At 53.0% G+C, this 13,942-nt stretch overlaps 1 protein-coding gene across 2 annotated transcripts in view; it reads right to left on the bottom strand.

Moving 5' to 3' along the window:
* Positions 1–371: 371 nt before the first annotated feature.
* Positions 372–13,942, bottom strand: part of NDST1 (N-deacetylase/N-sulfotransferase (heparan glucosaminyl) 1) — a 59,830-nt gene continuing 46,259 nt past the window's right edge. Inside the window, exons 11-15 of one of the 2 annotated variants that reach the window (XM_011931590.1) lie at positions 13,015–13,189; positions 10,152–10,322; positions 8,738–8,847; positions 6,683–6,785; positions 372–5,360 (exon numbers count right to left, since the gene is read on the bottom strand). In XM_011931590.1, the coding sequence (XP_011786980.1) occupies positions 5,241–5,360; positions 6,683–6,785; positions 8,738–8,847; positions 10,152–10,322; positions 13,015–13,189 (679 nt within the window). In that variant the 3' untranslated portion in view covers positions 372–5,240. The remainder of the gene's footprint in view (positions 5,361–6,682; positions 6,786–8,737; positions 8,848–10,151; positions 10,323–13,014; positions 13,190–13,942) is intronic. The other variant, XM_011931592.1, reaches the window with a different exon arrangement.

The following is a 13,942-nucleotide window of genomic DNA, read 5'->3' as shown; positions in this document are numbered from 1 at the left end:
GGCTTGCCCCCCAGCTACCATATACATTAGTAGCAGAAATGGTTCCAGCTCCCAAATCTCCCCTCAGTCCAGTGCCTGACCCCCAGGGCTTCTGAGCAATCCAGTTTGTCTGAGGGCTCATCACCTGAGATGCCCCCTGTGGCTGCCCTAGGATAGGCCTCTGCTCTATCTGGGAACTCTCCCATTCATAACCCAGTGGAAATGATCTGCGTTGACCAAATCACCATGTGCATGTGTGAGTGCACACGTGTGGGCACGTGTGCATGCCTGAGGTGGCGGGGACAAGTGGGCTTTGGCCATGCATGCAAACACCCCTACTCCACCCTCCCCTGCACACCTTGCAAAAAGGTCAGACAGACAGGACCAAGGTGTACAAACAGAACCCCACTTTATTAGCAGTTAGTTCGAGATTGTACATTAATGGAGGAAGGTCTCACCTTTAACACAACCCAAAACGGCTGGTTTGAGAGTCCTCATCAGGCGAACTGGGTAGCACCCCCTCTCCCCCACTCTCCCCAACCCCCTACAAGGGAAGGAAACTTCTGCCTGCTTCCCCAATGTGCCCCCCACCCTCTCCAGTTGGCCCTCTCCTCTCCCAGGAAATGACATGAATTTCATGCAAATTACAAAAGGAGCCCTCTTGCTAATAATAAAAGCTAACACAGTCATAGAAAAACCTCTCCTCCCTCATTCTCCTCCAAGGCCAGAAAGAAGAAGAAGAGCAGGAGGGATAAACTTCTTAGGATAAAATGCAGCCAGTTTCCCCCAGGTTCTTGGCATTGACCCCACACAAACCCTATGCCCATTCCTTGGGGGAGCTGAAAACTCTCCAGCCGTCTAAGCTGGCAAGGGCAGCCAGCCCAGAGCTGTTAAGCCAGGAACCCAGTGTTGCCTCAAGGGCCTGGGCAGCAGGGGGTCTAGGCCCCCCTCATCCTCACATCAAGTAGAGCAGAGCTGCCTCCTTTGATGTGTGAAAACCCCTGCTGTGGCCCCTATCTGCTCATTCTACAGATGAAGAAATTGAGGGCCTGGGAGGAAGATGGTCAGGCAGTCACTAAATGCACCTGGCTGGGATGAAATTTCACAGCTCCTGCTGCCAGCCAGGGCTCTTCTCACACCACAGCTTGTGGGAGGCAGTTCCCCATGTAGGCTTTTCCCTGCTGCATCCCAGAGCCTGGCTCTGCTCCAGTGCACACAGACCACGGGCCTCCAGGAAATGAGAACCCTGGGACCCCAAAACAGAAAGAGACATATGATGTGTTTGGTGCCCTGCGGCCCATCCCCAGGGTCGAAGGCCCAGCCTTCAGGCATGCAGCCTCCTCCTTCCAGAGCCCTGAGTCCTTCCTTCCGAGGCCCAGATATTGCGGTCTTCTCCAGGGAGCCTTTCCGGGCCCTCCCCAGAGCTCTTGCTCTAACTGGCCCCTCTGCTGTTTTGGCACTTGGTACAGGTGACAGTGGAGGCGCACCTTAGGCAGAAGTGAAGCTGTCAAGCCAGCACAAAAGGCAAAATCTCATGTAGCCTAAATTATCCTACAGGGGATAGAAGAAGTGGTTATGTGACACCATGAGCAAACAAGCTGACAAATTCAGAATGTGGGGCTTCAACAGGACAGCAGGCCGAGGGCCTCAAAAACAACGTCATTTAAAACCTCAAAGTGAGCTGAGGGAAGACCTTTCAGCATTCAAAGGGGTTTTAAAAACATAGTTAGAAAATGCAGTGTGTGCACCGTGACTGGACACTGACTCCACAACCAGACATAAGTTACCTGGGAGACAACCGGGGGGATTTGAACACAGATTGGATAGCAGACGTCGTTGGGAAATGACTTCTTGTCTGGGCTGTGATACTGGGCCAATGTGTAGGAGAATGCCCTAATGCTTAGGAGGTACAGGCTGAAGCTTTCAGGTCTTGAGTTTCATGGTGTTTGCAATGCACTTTTAAATTAGGACAGAGAAAATATATATGTACACAGAGAGAGAAAAACAAATGTGGCAAAATGTTAATAATTTTAGATATAGATGCTGGGGAGTGGGCATTCATAATTAAATGTTTGGTAAAACATTTTTGTACTTGCTCTTGCCACTAACAAGCCAGCGGGCACAACTCTGTGCTGGGACCACCAACCTCTGCAGGTCAGCGCAGCAGCTCTCCTTTGCTGGGAACAGATGGCTTCCTCAGCTGGGCCCAGAAGCACTGGCTGCTCATCGGGGGATTCAGAAAAGGCCCATTTTTAAACTTCAGACTCATCCTCCAAGCAGCAGGACGCTCCACCACAGAGGGCTCTGGAACCCTGAATGACAGGCAACCACAGGTGACACTCGCACCTGCACCCACCCTGGGGCAAAGGCTCATGGAGGGGACCACAGAATAGATGGTGGAGCCACCTGAACAATTTCAGCTATTTCTCTCTCCATTTTTTTGGCCAAATGCTTAGAGTGAATTGGTGGACACTGAAGACTGGCCTCGCTTGCCCCACTCATCTGTGGCTTTCTCTTCTCAGGAGCGGGTGTCCGTGTACCCATTAGCTGACAGCCCCTCAGGCAGCTTATCTGCCTCTCATTCTACCCCCCCATACCTGCAAGTCCCGGCAGTGTCTGGGCCTAGTGGGTCTTCAAGAAAGGTCTGCTAGTGGGAGGGGAGGTGGCAGCAGCGACCCAGGCAGACGGACTTAGAACACACGGCAGGTCCAGTCCCCAGGCTCGCAGAAGGGCCCAGGCAAAAATCCAGATCTCTGTTGTCACAGGATTTCCAACTGCCTGCTCCTTCCCACAGCCAGAGGCAGAGATAAGTGGAGCTCCTGCCCCAGGCCAGCCCACCTCTCCTGCCTTCCAGACTCTGTGAGAGAGGCCTCCAGGCCCAGAGGGTAGATTTCAGAACGTGGGAGCTGTAAGATCCTCACCCATCCCGCAGCCCGGTCCCCTCACTGACGGATGGGACTCTGGAAGTCACTGCCCCTCTCTAGGAGCCCCTGGCTCCATGGCATGGGCAAGTCTTCACGAGTGTACAAGCAGACATGCCACCCTGTCCTCAGACCCTTTGCTGTTCATCCCTGCTGGCCCAACGATGCCCAAGGTTCCCAGGCTTGCAGGCCCCATCGAGAGGCATGATGGAGACACTGCTCTGTACACCATGAAACCACCTGCAGCTGGTCCCACTGAGTGTCCAACTTCTTCATCCCAGCAGTGGACTGGAGAAAAGGGAATCAGCTCAGAACAGACCCAGGCCCCCACAGGCTGGGGAAGGACCCCTCGCGGGAGAACACAACAGGGATGCAAACACAGACCTCGGAAGGAGAAGGCTCAAAGGCACCCTGGCTGGGAAGGAGTGGTTTGTCCCCATATCCTGGAATGATCATGGTGTGACGGAGGAAGGGACAGGAACCTGGCACAGAGTAGGGTCCCAAGGATGGGCTCAGAGGCAGTGTGGCATTGGAAGAGCACGACGGGACTTGGAACCGGGAGCCTTGGGTTCAATGCCCAGCCCTGCTCCCAGCTGGCTCCATGACATCGGCCAAGCAGGCCGCCTCCGCTTTCTGGACCTGTTTCATACCCGTCAAAGGACCTTCCAGCCCCAAGATGCTAGAGTCTTCTGAATAAGACAAGGCTCTCTAGAAAGTATTTCCTGGGGGTCAGAGGGAAGCAGAATTTGGCAGTTGGAGGGGGCCAGGGAGAGGCACCTCAGCCTCAGTCACTTCACATTGTTATACAGGGTAGGGTAGGAGCAGACCCCAACCAGAAATCAGCCCAGAGATCCCACTGTCTACAAGGGGCCTGGAGACAGTTCTGTGGGCCCTGGTGGGCATTCCAGCTCTCAGGGCAGCTCCCAGCCTAGCACCATGTGAGGGAGAGGGGGTGGGCCAGTTTTTGACCCCAGCTCTCCTAGCCCAGCACTGGCTGTTTCCTTTGGCCAAAATCCCCTCAGGGTCACGGGACTTCACGCAGCCCGATGTCCTGGAGACAGCTGGTCTTCCCTGCGCATCTCACCACCTCTGTTCACCTGGGGTAGCCCCAGAGCAGCCATGGCACTGGGGAGGGCCCCTTCCTACTGTCTCCTCAGGCCCCAGGCCACTAAGGACACAGCCTCCCTCCCTGCCACCTCATTTCTAGCTCTAAGACAGAACGCCCCCTGAGACTGGGGCTTACCACCACTTTGTATGACTGAATTAAAAACAAACCCAACCAAAAAAAATAGAATATATATATATACACATTATATATATATATAACACAGTGCGACCCCAGCACCCAGGGTATAAACTCTGGCACCAAGAAAAAAAAAACCAAAATATTAAAATACTTTAGCTTCTTAGTATTTGGGAGGTTAAGGGGGTCTCTGGGAGCCCTCAGCCACAGGTGGCCGAGCAAAGCCATGGCCGGCAGTCTCGCCAGCTTGTCCACATCTGCCTGGGCCTGAGGCTGGGAGGGTGTGGGGACCGCGTCTGTACATGGGAACACGTTACTGGCAGACCCCTGGCCTGCCTCAGTCTTTTACCACAGGAAACACCACACATGTCATATCCCGGGGGAAGAAAGGGGTGCAGGTGGGGCCCAGAGAACTGGGCCCCATGGCAAGGCAGTGCCCCAAGGCCCCATGGGAAGCCTTGAGGATGGGGTGGACACTGTAGGAACCAGAGATTCTTTCCCCAGAACGGGAGGGTGAGATGTGAAGGTAGGAACCAGATGTGGAGGCTGGGAGTCCTCTCGAGGTGGCCACCCTCCCATCCAGCCTAGGACTGACTCTGGGGACCCAGCTGGCCACTTGGAAGAGCCTGGCTTGAAACAGTAAGAGAAATGTCCAGTCTGTCTCCCCCCCGCCAGGCTCTCCTCCCCTACAGCCTGGAGGACAGGGACATATGGCAGCGAATACTGAGGGGCGCCCTGCGGAAGCAGGGAGTGATGGGTGACGAGAGGGGACAGTCGGCGGAACACAGTGAGGGACAGAAAAGAGCCTCGTGGACTCCCTCCTACCAGGAAGCGGCCTCCCCAGGAGCGGCTGGGAACGGAATGGACCTCTGCTGGCGAGGGAGGTCCCGTAGGCCACAGACCCAGCGGTGGGTGCTCCGAGGCGCTTGCAGACCTGCCTGGGTGCTCCCCCGGCCCCACCAGGCCTCCACAGAGTATTGCTCGTAAGTACGTGGCCGCCCGGGCCCAGCTTCCCACTCTGCAGGTCAGTTTGGCTCAGCGCGTGGCGGGACGTCCCGGCTGTCACAAAACTTTCAGTCTGGCTGTAGTGGCCGCAGCTACCTGGTGTTCTGGAGGTCCTCTCGCAGCCAAGTGGGAAGTGTCTGGCCCATCTTGTACAGCAGCTTGGAGAGCTCGATGTTGTGGTCTCGGTAATAGTCCTTCAGGAAGGCTCGGGACTGTAACGGGAAGGAAAGCTCAGACCTTGTGTGCTGACTTAAGAGTGACCTCCTCTTTAAAATCACCATGCTCGGCTGGGTGCGGTGGCTCACGCCTGTAATCCCAGCATTTCGGGAGACCAAGGCAGGTGGATCACCTGAGGCCAGGAGTTCAAGACCAGCCTGGCCAACATGGTGAAACCGCGTTTCTACTAAAAATACAAAAATTAGCCGGGTGAGGTAGTGGGCACCTGTAATCCTAGCTACTCGGGAGGCTGAGGGAGGAGAATCTTTTGAACCCAGGAAGTGGAGGTTGCAGTGAGCCAAGATCACGCCATTGCACTCTAGCCTCAGTGACAAGAGCAAAACTCTGTCTCAAAAGAAAAAAAAAACACCACGCCTCTGGCACCACCCTCTATACACCTCTTATTTATCCACAATATCCTTCTAAATGGTAGCCTCCAATCGGGAACTCCCAGTTGGCAAGAGCATCAAAATATATCTCACAAGGTCAAAATTCTTCTGATAGGGAGAGGAGGCAGAATTAATAATCAAAACCCGAGGCAGGACAGGGCCAGGCACAGTGGCTCACGCATATAATACCAGCACCATGGGAGGCTGAGGTGGGAAGATTGATTGAGCTCGGGGGATCGAGGCTACAGTGAGCCGTGATCATGTCACTGCACTACAGCCTAGGCAACAGAAAGAGACTCTGTCTCAAAAAAAAAAAAAAAAAAAAAAAAAACAGAAGGAGGAAATAACAAGACCCACAGTCTGTGACCTTTTTCCTATATATTTTTAAAAATTTCCCCCTATGTTTTTACACATGCTGTTCTTACCTACCCTTCCATTCCATAAGTCCAAATCCTATAAAATGGATCTCATCCTTCTAGGTGCAACTCCGGAGATCCCCATCCCTCCTTTAAGGAGCCTTTCTACTCCTCTCAGCTTTAAGTGACATTCCCCTATTCTGAATTCCCATAGCACTCGTGTGCCCTCTCTGACTGTGTGCAGCACTCTCTGCCTGTATTCTACTTACTGGTGTTGGGACTCATCCCCCTCCAAGGCCAGGAATTCCTTGAAAGCAGAGAACATCTCTGGCTCACTGTCAAAACCCCACAGCACTCAGCCCTTAGTAGAAGGTAACCAACACTTGTTTGATGAAATCAGTTCTGACCCACCATGTCTCAGCCCCTGTTTCCTCCTCTTACTAATACTGTCCAAGAAATGCTAAGGCCATGAATGTGCTGAGTGCATGGTAAAGGGAAGAGAACCCCCCTCAACCCCATACAGGGATCCCTTACGCTTATGCAGGTGCCACAAGTAGTGTGTCCACCACTTACATCCAAGTCCATCTCAGGATATTTCCGGCCCTTGCTTTTGCCCAGACACTTGGTTTTTCCTCCTTCGAGCAGTTGGCACCAAAATCCTTTCTTTGGATCAAACCTGCGGAGGTGGGAAAGTCTCTGGGTGGGAGCTGGCTCAGCCCACCCACTTCCCACCTTAAAGCTATGTTCATGGACCCCAGGAATGGCTGAGTCCAGGGAATCTACTGCTCATGAACCCACAAGGACTGTCAGGGGCTGTGTGCCATCTGTGGGACCAAATGTGTCCTAGGCTACATTAAACGTGCCTGTCCTACTTCCTGGCAAAGGGCAGCTCACACACTCCGAGTCTTCTCTTCTCCAGCCCAAGCAGCCACAGTCCCGTCAGCAATCTACTACATGAACAGTTTCCCATCCTTCAATGTTCTGGGAAATCTTTTCTGAGCATTCTCAATGCTGAGTAACTTTTTTTTTTTTTTTTTAAACCCAAGAAGCCTTCTTTACCCCTCCCAGCATCCATGGGGGAGGGGGGTGTTTAATGGAGGTTCTTTTGCTTTTTAATAAATTTCATCTTTATCAAAACATGCAGTATCCACAGCTGCACTTAAGCATGCCTATCAATGGAGAGTTTCATTTTTTGGAGTAAACTTCAGAAATGACACAGCAAGACTGCCAACACCATCCTGTCTTCAAAGGCAGTTTTGGGATATGAGACCCGAAGCTGTTATGAGAAGGGAGGAATACTGACATCAGAATTTAGCCCTGTATCAGGAACTATGAGGAGATCCTTGAGCACGAGGTCACCAAGAAAACAGAATTCCCATGAATAGCGGAGGAGAACAGAGACTTCTGAGTGGGTCACAGGATAGATATAGACGATGATGATGGTGATGATATTGATGATGATGATGACAAGGACAATAGCAGCTACCGTTTACTTAGCACTTAGTGTGTGCCAAGCACTCAGCTAAGAGCATGCCAAGCATATACTAAGAGCCCCACATGAAGCTTTCATTCAATTCAGTGACCTTCAGGAGGCTGGAATTATCTTTATCCCCAACTTACAGATGAGGAAAGTGAGGCTTGAAAGGCTGAGGAAATGGATGTGGGACCCTAACCCAGGCATCTCTGACACCATGGCCCACAGCCTCAGTAGGTGGCCCTTTCTCCCTCAAGGTTGAAGGACTGACTTCCCTTCTCCACCTTCAACTCCCACGACAGTGAAGAGGGAATATTCTTGTTGCAAGACTTTCCCAAGAATGGAGCCAGGGAGTGTGACTTGATTCCTCCTCTTGCGGGTTCCCTCATTCAGCTGAGTGTGTCACTTATCTGTGACATAGCACAGGAAAGCAGCCTCTCCCAGCCCTGAGCCCATGCAATGCGGGCAGGCACTTACAGCGGGAGGGCATTCTCAACGCACTTGCACCACGTTCTGAGTGAGTAAGGTTATTAACCGTCAACAACATTTGTTTCCTTTTCCTGAAATTATAAGTCAAAATCTAATGCTGGCCGGGGGCAGTGCCTCATGCCTGTAATCCCAGCACTTTGGGAGGCTGAAGCAGGCAGATCATTCAAGACCAGGCTGAGCAACACGGTGAAACCCCTTCTCTATAAAACATACAAAAATTAGTCAGGCATGGTGGCACGTGTCTGGGGTCTCAAGCTACTTGGGAAGCTAAGGCGGAAGAATCACTTGAGCCTCGGAAGTTGAGGTTGCAGTGAGCCAAAATCATGCCACTGCACTCCAGCCTGGGCAACAGAGTGACCCTGTCTCAAAAGAAAAAAAACAACAACCTAATGCTAAGAAAACCTTGTGGGAACTAGGGCTGCTTCATTACTGATCTAATTTACTTACATAAAACACTCTGAAAATGTTCAGCCCAGACCAAAGAATACCCCAGGATGGTCTGACCAGAGTAGGACAGATCCATTACCTCCCTTTTTCTTAAGGCGATACCTTTCATACTTGCTGACTCTAATTAACCTCTCTTATAATTATTCAAGCCTTTGGCTTTTTTGGCCCAGGTGCCTAATCAGGGAAATAACCCGCAAAAATACAAACGCAACACTCACGCCAAGGTTTTGTGGTAGTCAATGGTGTTGGTCACCCCAAGGAACTTCTGCACCATGTCCATCACTTTGGCAGGTTCTGTTCGTAGCAGTTTGCCATCCAAGACTAGAATCTGGAAAGGAGGAAAGGGAGAAAGGGGATCGGGACCTGCTTTGACTTCGGTGGCAAACAAGGACAACAGCCACAGCAGCAGGAACGGGCCTGCTTATAAATACGGGACCCTGCACCCTCTAGAATCGGGCTCCTCCTCCCCCGTTGAAGGGCAGGTATCCCCAAGCTCAGGCCTCTGTGGTCTCACGCCTGCTTGCCACCAGCTTCTGCTGCCCAGTGCCATTTCTCCTAGAGTTTAAGCTCTCACCAAAACTCTGCCTGCCCCTCAGGTCCCTACAAACATCCCTCTCTGGCCTCTCTCTGAGCTTCCAGTCCATGTCACTCTCCTGCTCAAACACTCCACAAGTTTGCCTAAAAGACCTGGTATGGCCGGGGACGGTGGCTCACACCTGTAATCTCCGCACTTTGGGATGCTGGGGCGGGCAGATCACTTGAGGTCAGGAGTTCAAGACCAGCCTGGCCAACATGGTGAAATCCTGTCTCTACTAAAAACACAAAAATTATCTGGGTGTGGTAGCACATGCCTGTAATCCCAGCTACTTGGGAGGCTGAGGTGGAAGAAACGCTTGAACCTGGGAGGCAGAGGTTGCAGTGAGCCGAGATCATGCCACTGCACTCCAGGCTGACAGATAGAGCGGGACTCCGTCTCTAAATAAATAAATACATACATAGCTGGTATGATTGGGTTCCTGCCCACCCCTCCAATCAGCCTCTCCCTACTTCACCACACCCAGGCTCCTCACTCCCACCTGCCTGCCTCAGGGCTTTCTGGGTTCCTTTAGGGCTACAGGGTCTGTGGTGACGGGACACAGGCTTGGGGAATTCAACCTTGGGGTAAACAGGTCTACGGTCTTTTTAGGCCAGGTACAGTGGCTCACGTCTGTAATCCCAGCACTTTGGAAGACCAAGGGAGGATTGCTTGAGCCCAGGAGTTTGAGACCAGTCTGGGCAACATAGTAAGACCTTGTTTCTTAAAAAACAAAAAAAAAGTAGCTGGGTACAGTGGCTCACACCTGTAGTCCCAGCTACTCGAGAGGCTGAGGTGGAAGGATTGCATGAGCTCGGGACATCGAGGCTACAGTGAGCTGAGATCACACCACTGCACTCCAGCCTGGGCAACAGAGTGAGATCCTGTCTCAAAATAATAATAATAATAATAAAATATTTTTATAGACCCAAGGGTCTAGCTCTCCAAGGAGGGCATATCTGTCCCCGTGGCTGGTGAGAAAGAGTTGGAGGCTCTCTGCTAAACACAGCAAGCCAGTACTGTGACTGCCCTCACAAGGGTCAGGGACAGGCAGCTACCTGGTTGGCGTGATAGGCACTGAGCCAGCGCTCGATGTGGGTGGCGTACCAGCCGGGGACCAGGCAGCGGTTCTGGAGGGCACGCAGCTTCGAGGATGCGTCGGAGCCGGCCGTAATCACCTCATGGAAGGTGTACTTTAGGGCCACTGGGTCGTCATGGGCTCGCTGGTGCTGCAGGCAAGGAAAGAGGGTCAGCATGCCACATGGAGGGCACAAAGGAAGTGGCCTCAGAGGGACAGCAGCCTGCAAGGTGACCAGAAGATCCTCAGCTGGACCCAGAAGCTCTGGGTCTGAGTCCTGGCTCTGCCTCTCACTGTGTCCTGTGTCAGGGGAAGCCACTGCTCCCAGAGCCCCAACTTCTCCATCTTCGAAATACGGGAGCTGGACTAAATCAGGGTTTCCTGAGGCCGGGCATGGTGGCTCACGCCTGTAATCCCACAAATTTGGGAGGCTGAGGTGGGTGGATCACTTGAGGTCAGGAGTTTGAGACCAGCCTGGCCAATGTGGCAAAACCCCATCTCTACTAAAAATACAGAAATTAGCCGGCATGGTGGTGCACATCTGCGGTCCCAGCTACGCGGGAGGCTGAGGCACGAGAATCGCTTGAACCTGGGAGGCTGAGGTTGCGGTGAGCCAAGATCACGCCGCTGCACTGTTACCATATATAGAAGGCAACCACTTATAAATGCAATAAAAATAAAGCAATGTTCTCAAACTCCAGCCAGACACAAATGTCTGCAACAGGCCCTGAACTTGCTTTCTTTGTTGAAAGCAGAAGTTGGCAGTATTAGAAAGGACAAAAGACCACTTGCACTAAAGTGAGCATTTCTCCTTTATGGAAATCAGAAGGATTGGGAAAGAACTATAAAAGGGAGACTGGCTGGTCTGAACCACCTAAAATAATGCCATGGGAGGTCCAAATCTGTAGAATTCACTAAGTCCAGAAGTCCAGAGCTCGGGTACCTGTGCAACGGGCACTACCAATCCCCTCCCCTGAGGATCACACACAGCCCAGGGCCAAGACAATATGGTGCACAGCAGCCTCCTCCTCATCCCAACCTCCTTCTGAGATAGGCCACTGCCCTTCCTCTCCTCCAGCGCCTTCCCAGGTCCTCCTGGGGACAATGAGTCTCCCTTCTCCTTCTCTCCCTTACCCCTCTTGACCATGGACAGAAAAAGGAATAGGGTCTGAGATTTAGAAGACTTGGATTCAAATGCCACCACATGAAACTTGCTGAAACTTGGGTTTTCTCATCTTTGAGAAGGGGACACAAACATGAAACCCCTCCTCTGCCTCTCCAGTGAGGTGACAGATGTACAGCAGTGTCAGTGCAGAACAGGGACTGACCCAACCTGTGGCGGCTCCCTCTCCACCCTACATTCCCCCATGAAAGCAGACTGCTCGTTCCCTGCACAGCACCAGGAGGCGGGAGCACGGCACGGCAGAAAACAGAAACACTCGATGAGGGTTTCTGGGTTTTCTTCTCCTAAAGAAAAAGCCACAGGAAAGCAGACATCAGGGCATAAACAGAAGCCCTAGAGAACAAGAGTAAGAAGGGGCTTCCCCACCAGCCTCAGCGAGTGGCAGGAGGAGAGACTTCCATGGGAGCAAAGAGGAGGCAGGTGCCATCCTCGTGGATGAGACCACGAGGTCCCAGGCGGGAGGCAGCCACTGTCACATCTGAGAAAAGAGCCTCAAAGTGGTGGTGGATCAGGCCAGGCCTAAAGAGGCTGTCCCAGCCAGGACAGGGGACACTTCTCTGGCAACCATGGGCTATAAGACCCAGGGCCCCACCCCCTCCCCAACACCAAGCACAGGCCTAGTCTGCTGGGTTAATGAGGATGCTCGGGACCTTGGCCTGGACAACAGGGTGGCTTTCTGCTGGGGCACCACTTCTGAATCACAGTTCTTGGCTGTGTGGCATAATCACAGGAATGCTGGCAGCCAGGGGAGGGACTCCCCCTACCCCACCAGGGAAGGCCTGAAAGCATTCCTGCAGGCTCAGTGGGCTGGCAGGCAGGAAATTAAGTCAGGTCATAGGCATTAAAGAGAGCTCTGGTTCAGGATGCGTGGTGGCTCACTCCTGTAATCCCAGCACTTTGAGAGGCGTAGGTGGGCAGATCACGAGGTCAGGAGTTTGAGCCCAGCTTGGCCAACATGGTAAAACCCTGTCTCTACTAAAAACACAAAAATTAGCCTGGTATGCCGGTGCACACCTATAATTCCAGCTACTCAGGAGGCTGAGGCAGGAGAATCACTTTAAACCGGAAGGCGGATGTTGCAGTGAGTTGAGATCACGCCACTGCACTCCAGCCTGGGCGACAGAGCAAGACTCTGTCTCAAAAAAAGAAAAGAGAGCTCTGGTTCATACATGTCCCAGATAGAGGCTCGGATCCACACCCTCTTCATCTATCACAGTCCAGGTAACTGCCTCACCTGGTCAGGTGCCCGCCTTCTCCACTGTGAATGGCAGTCTTGTGTCTTGTCCTTCCTTGAGCTCCCACTCCCACCCGTGTCCAGCGAGGAAGCTACAGTCAGTATGATCCTGCATCACTGTTCACCAAATCTAAGCTTCCTCAAGGTGTAACCAGCCTCCACCTCTTGTTAGTGTCAGAATCAGAGGCAGGACCCCGCATGATGCAGGGAGGGTGGACAGTTAACCTGTCCAGGGTGGCTGGCTTTCCATTTCCGCCTGTCTCCTCCACCAAGGACTCTATTCTCAGCCACCACCATACTCCAGGTACCTGGCTCAGGGCTGGCACACAGTAGATGCTTATTAACATCTGTTGAGTGAGTGAGTAACTGAGTGTCAGATGGAGCCCTGCGTCCCCCACACAGGGACTCCACCCCAGTCCCACTCACCTGGTACCAGGAATAGGCCCGGTCCGCGGGGTTGATGAGGATGGTCAGGACCTTGGCTTTGGGCAAGAGGGCTGCTGCCCGCCGGGGCGCCACTTCTGAATCAAAGTAGTTGGCGCTTTTCTCAAAGTAGAAGTCAGAGGTGGTGTTGGAGGGGATGGGGAAGAACTCCATGTACCTGTAGGAAGCCCAGAGAGGGGGCTCACAGACAAAACTCATGAGGAGTGGGCTAGGGGAATGCAGCACGAGGGCGAGGCACTGGGGTCGAATGTCCTCAGAGAGCAAGCAGGACACTTTGCTTCCAACCAAACAAGGACTTGCCTCCAGTAGGGATTCTGGAGGGGAATGGCCACTCCGCGGCCTCCCTGTTTCAAATTCGTTCCTTTTCCAGAAGATTCTGGAGTTGGTAGGATCTGAAGACTTGTGGGTGTGCCGTCAGTTGCAGGTCATGGGGAGGGGGTAATGCCCCTCAATCCTAAACTCTAGGATCCCGCCCCCTCAGCGACTCCAGGCTAAACTCCCAGGGCTGTCACTCTCTCTGCCTCTAGGGGGCGAGCTGGGGCTCAGAACGGCTCCAGGACTGCCCCAGGGAGGGTGGCACAGAGCAGAGGAGGCCTCCAGAGGGCAGGCTTTCTTTCCTGACCTGGGGGAACACCTTCTAGGCTGTCACTGTGAACCAGGACCTCCTGCTACCCACAACCCCTCCCCAGCCTGCTGTGGGTGAGCACGGCTTTCCAGACTAATGCCCATATCCCACCAGAGCAATGGCCATCTCTGGATGAAGGAACCTCTGGAAACCAAATGAACACTCCAGACCCTCCCAGGGGAACCTACCTATGCAAAATCAGAGTCCAACTTCTGGGGCGTGTGGGAAGCAAAGTCCACTCTCAGGAAGGGTACAGGGTCCCTATCCTATCCTGAGGTAGGGCTG

Source organism: Colobus angolensis, unplaced genomic scaffold (genome assembly GCF_000951035.1).
Source record: "Colobus angolensis palliatus isolate OR3802 unplaced genomic scaffold, Cang.pa_1.0 Scaffold90, whole genome shotgun sequence".
NCBI lineage: Eukaryota > Metazoa > Chordata > Mammalia > Primates > Cercopithecidae > Colobus > Colobus angolensis.
Note: the sequence above shows the minus strand (reverse complement) of the source record. Positions and strands in the feature narration are given on the sequence as shown.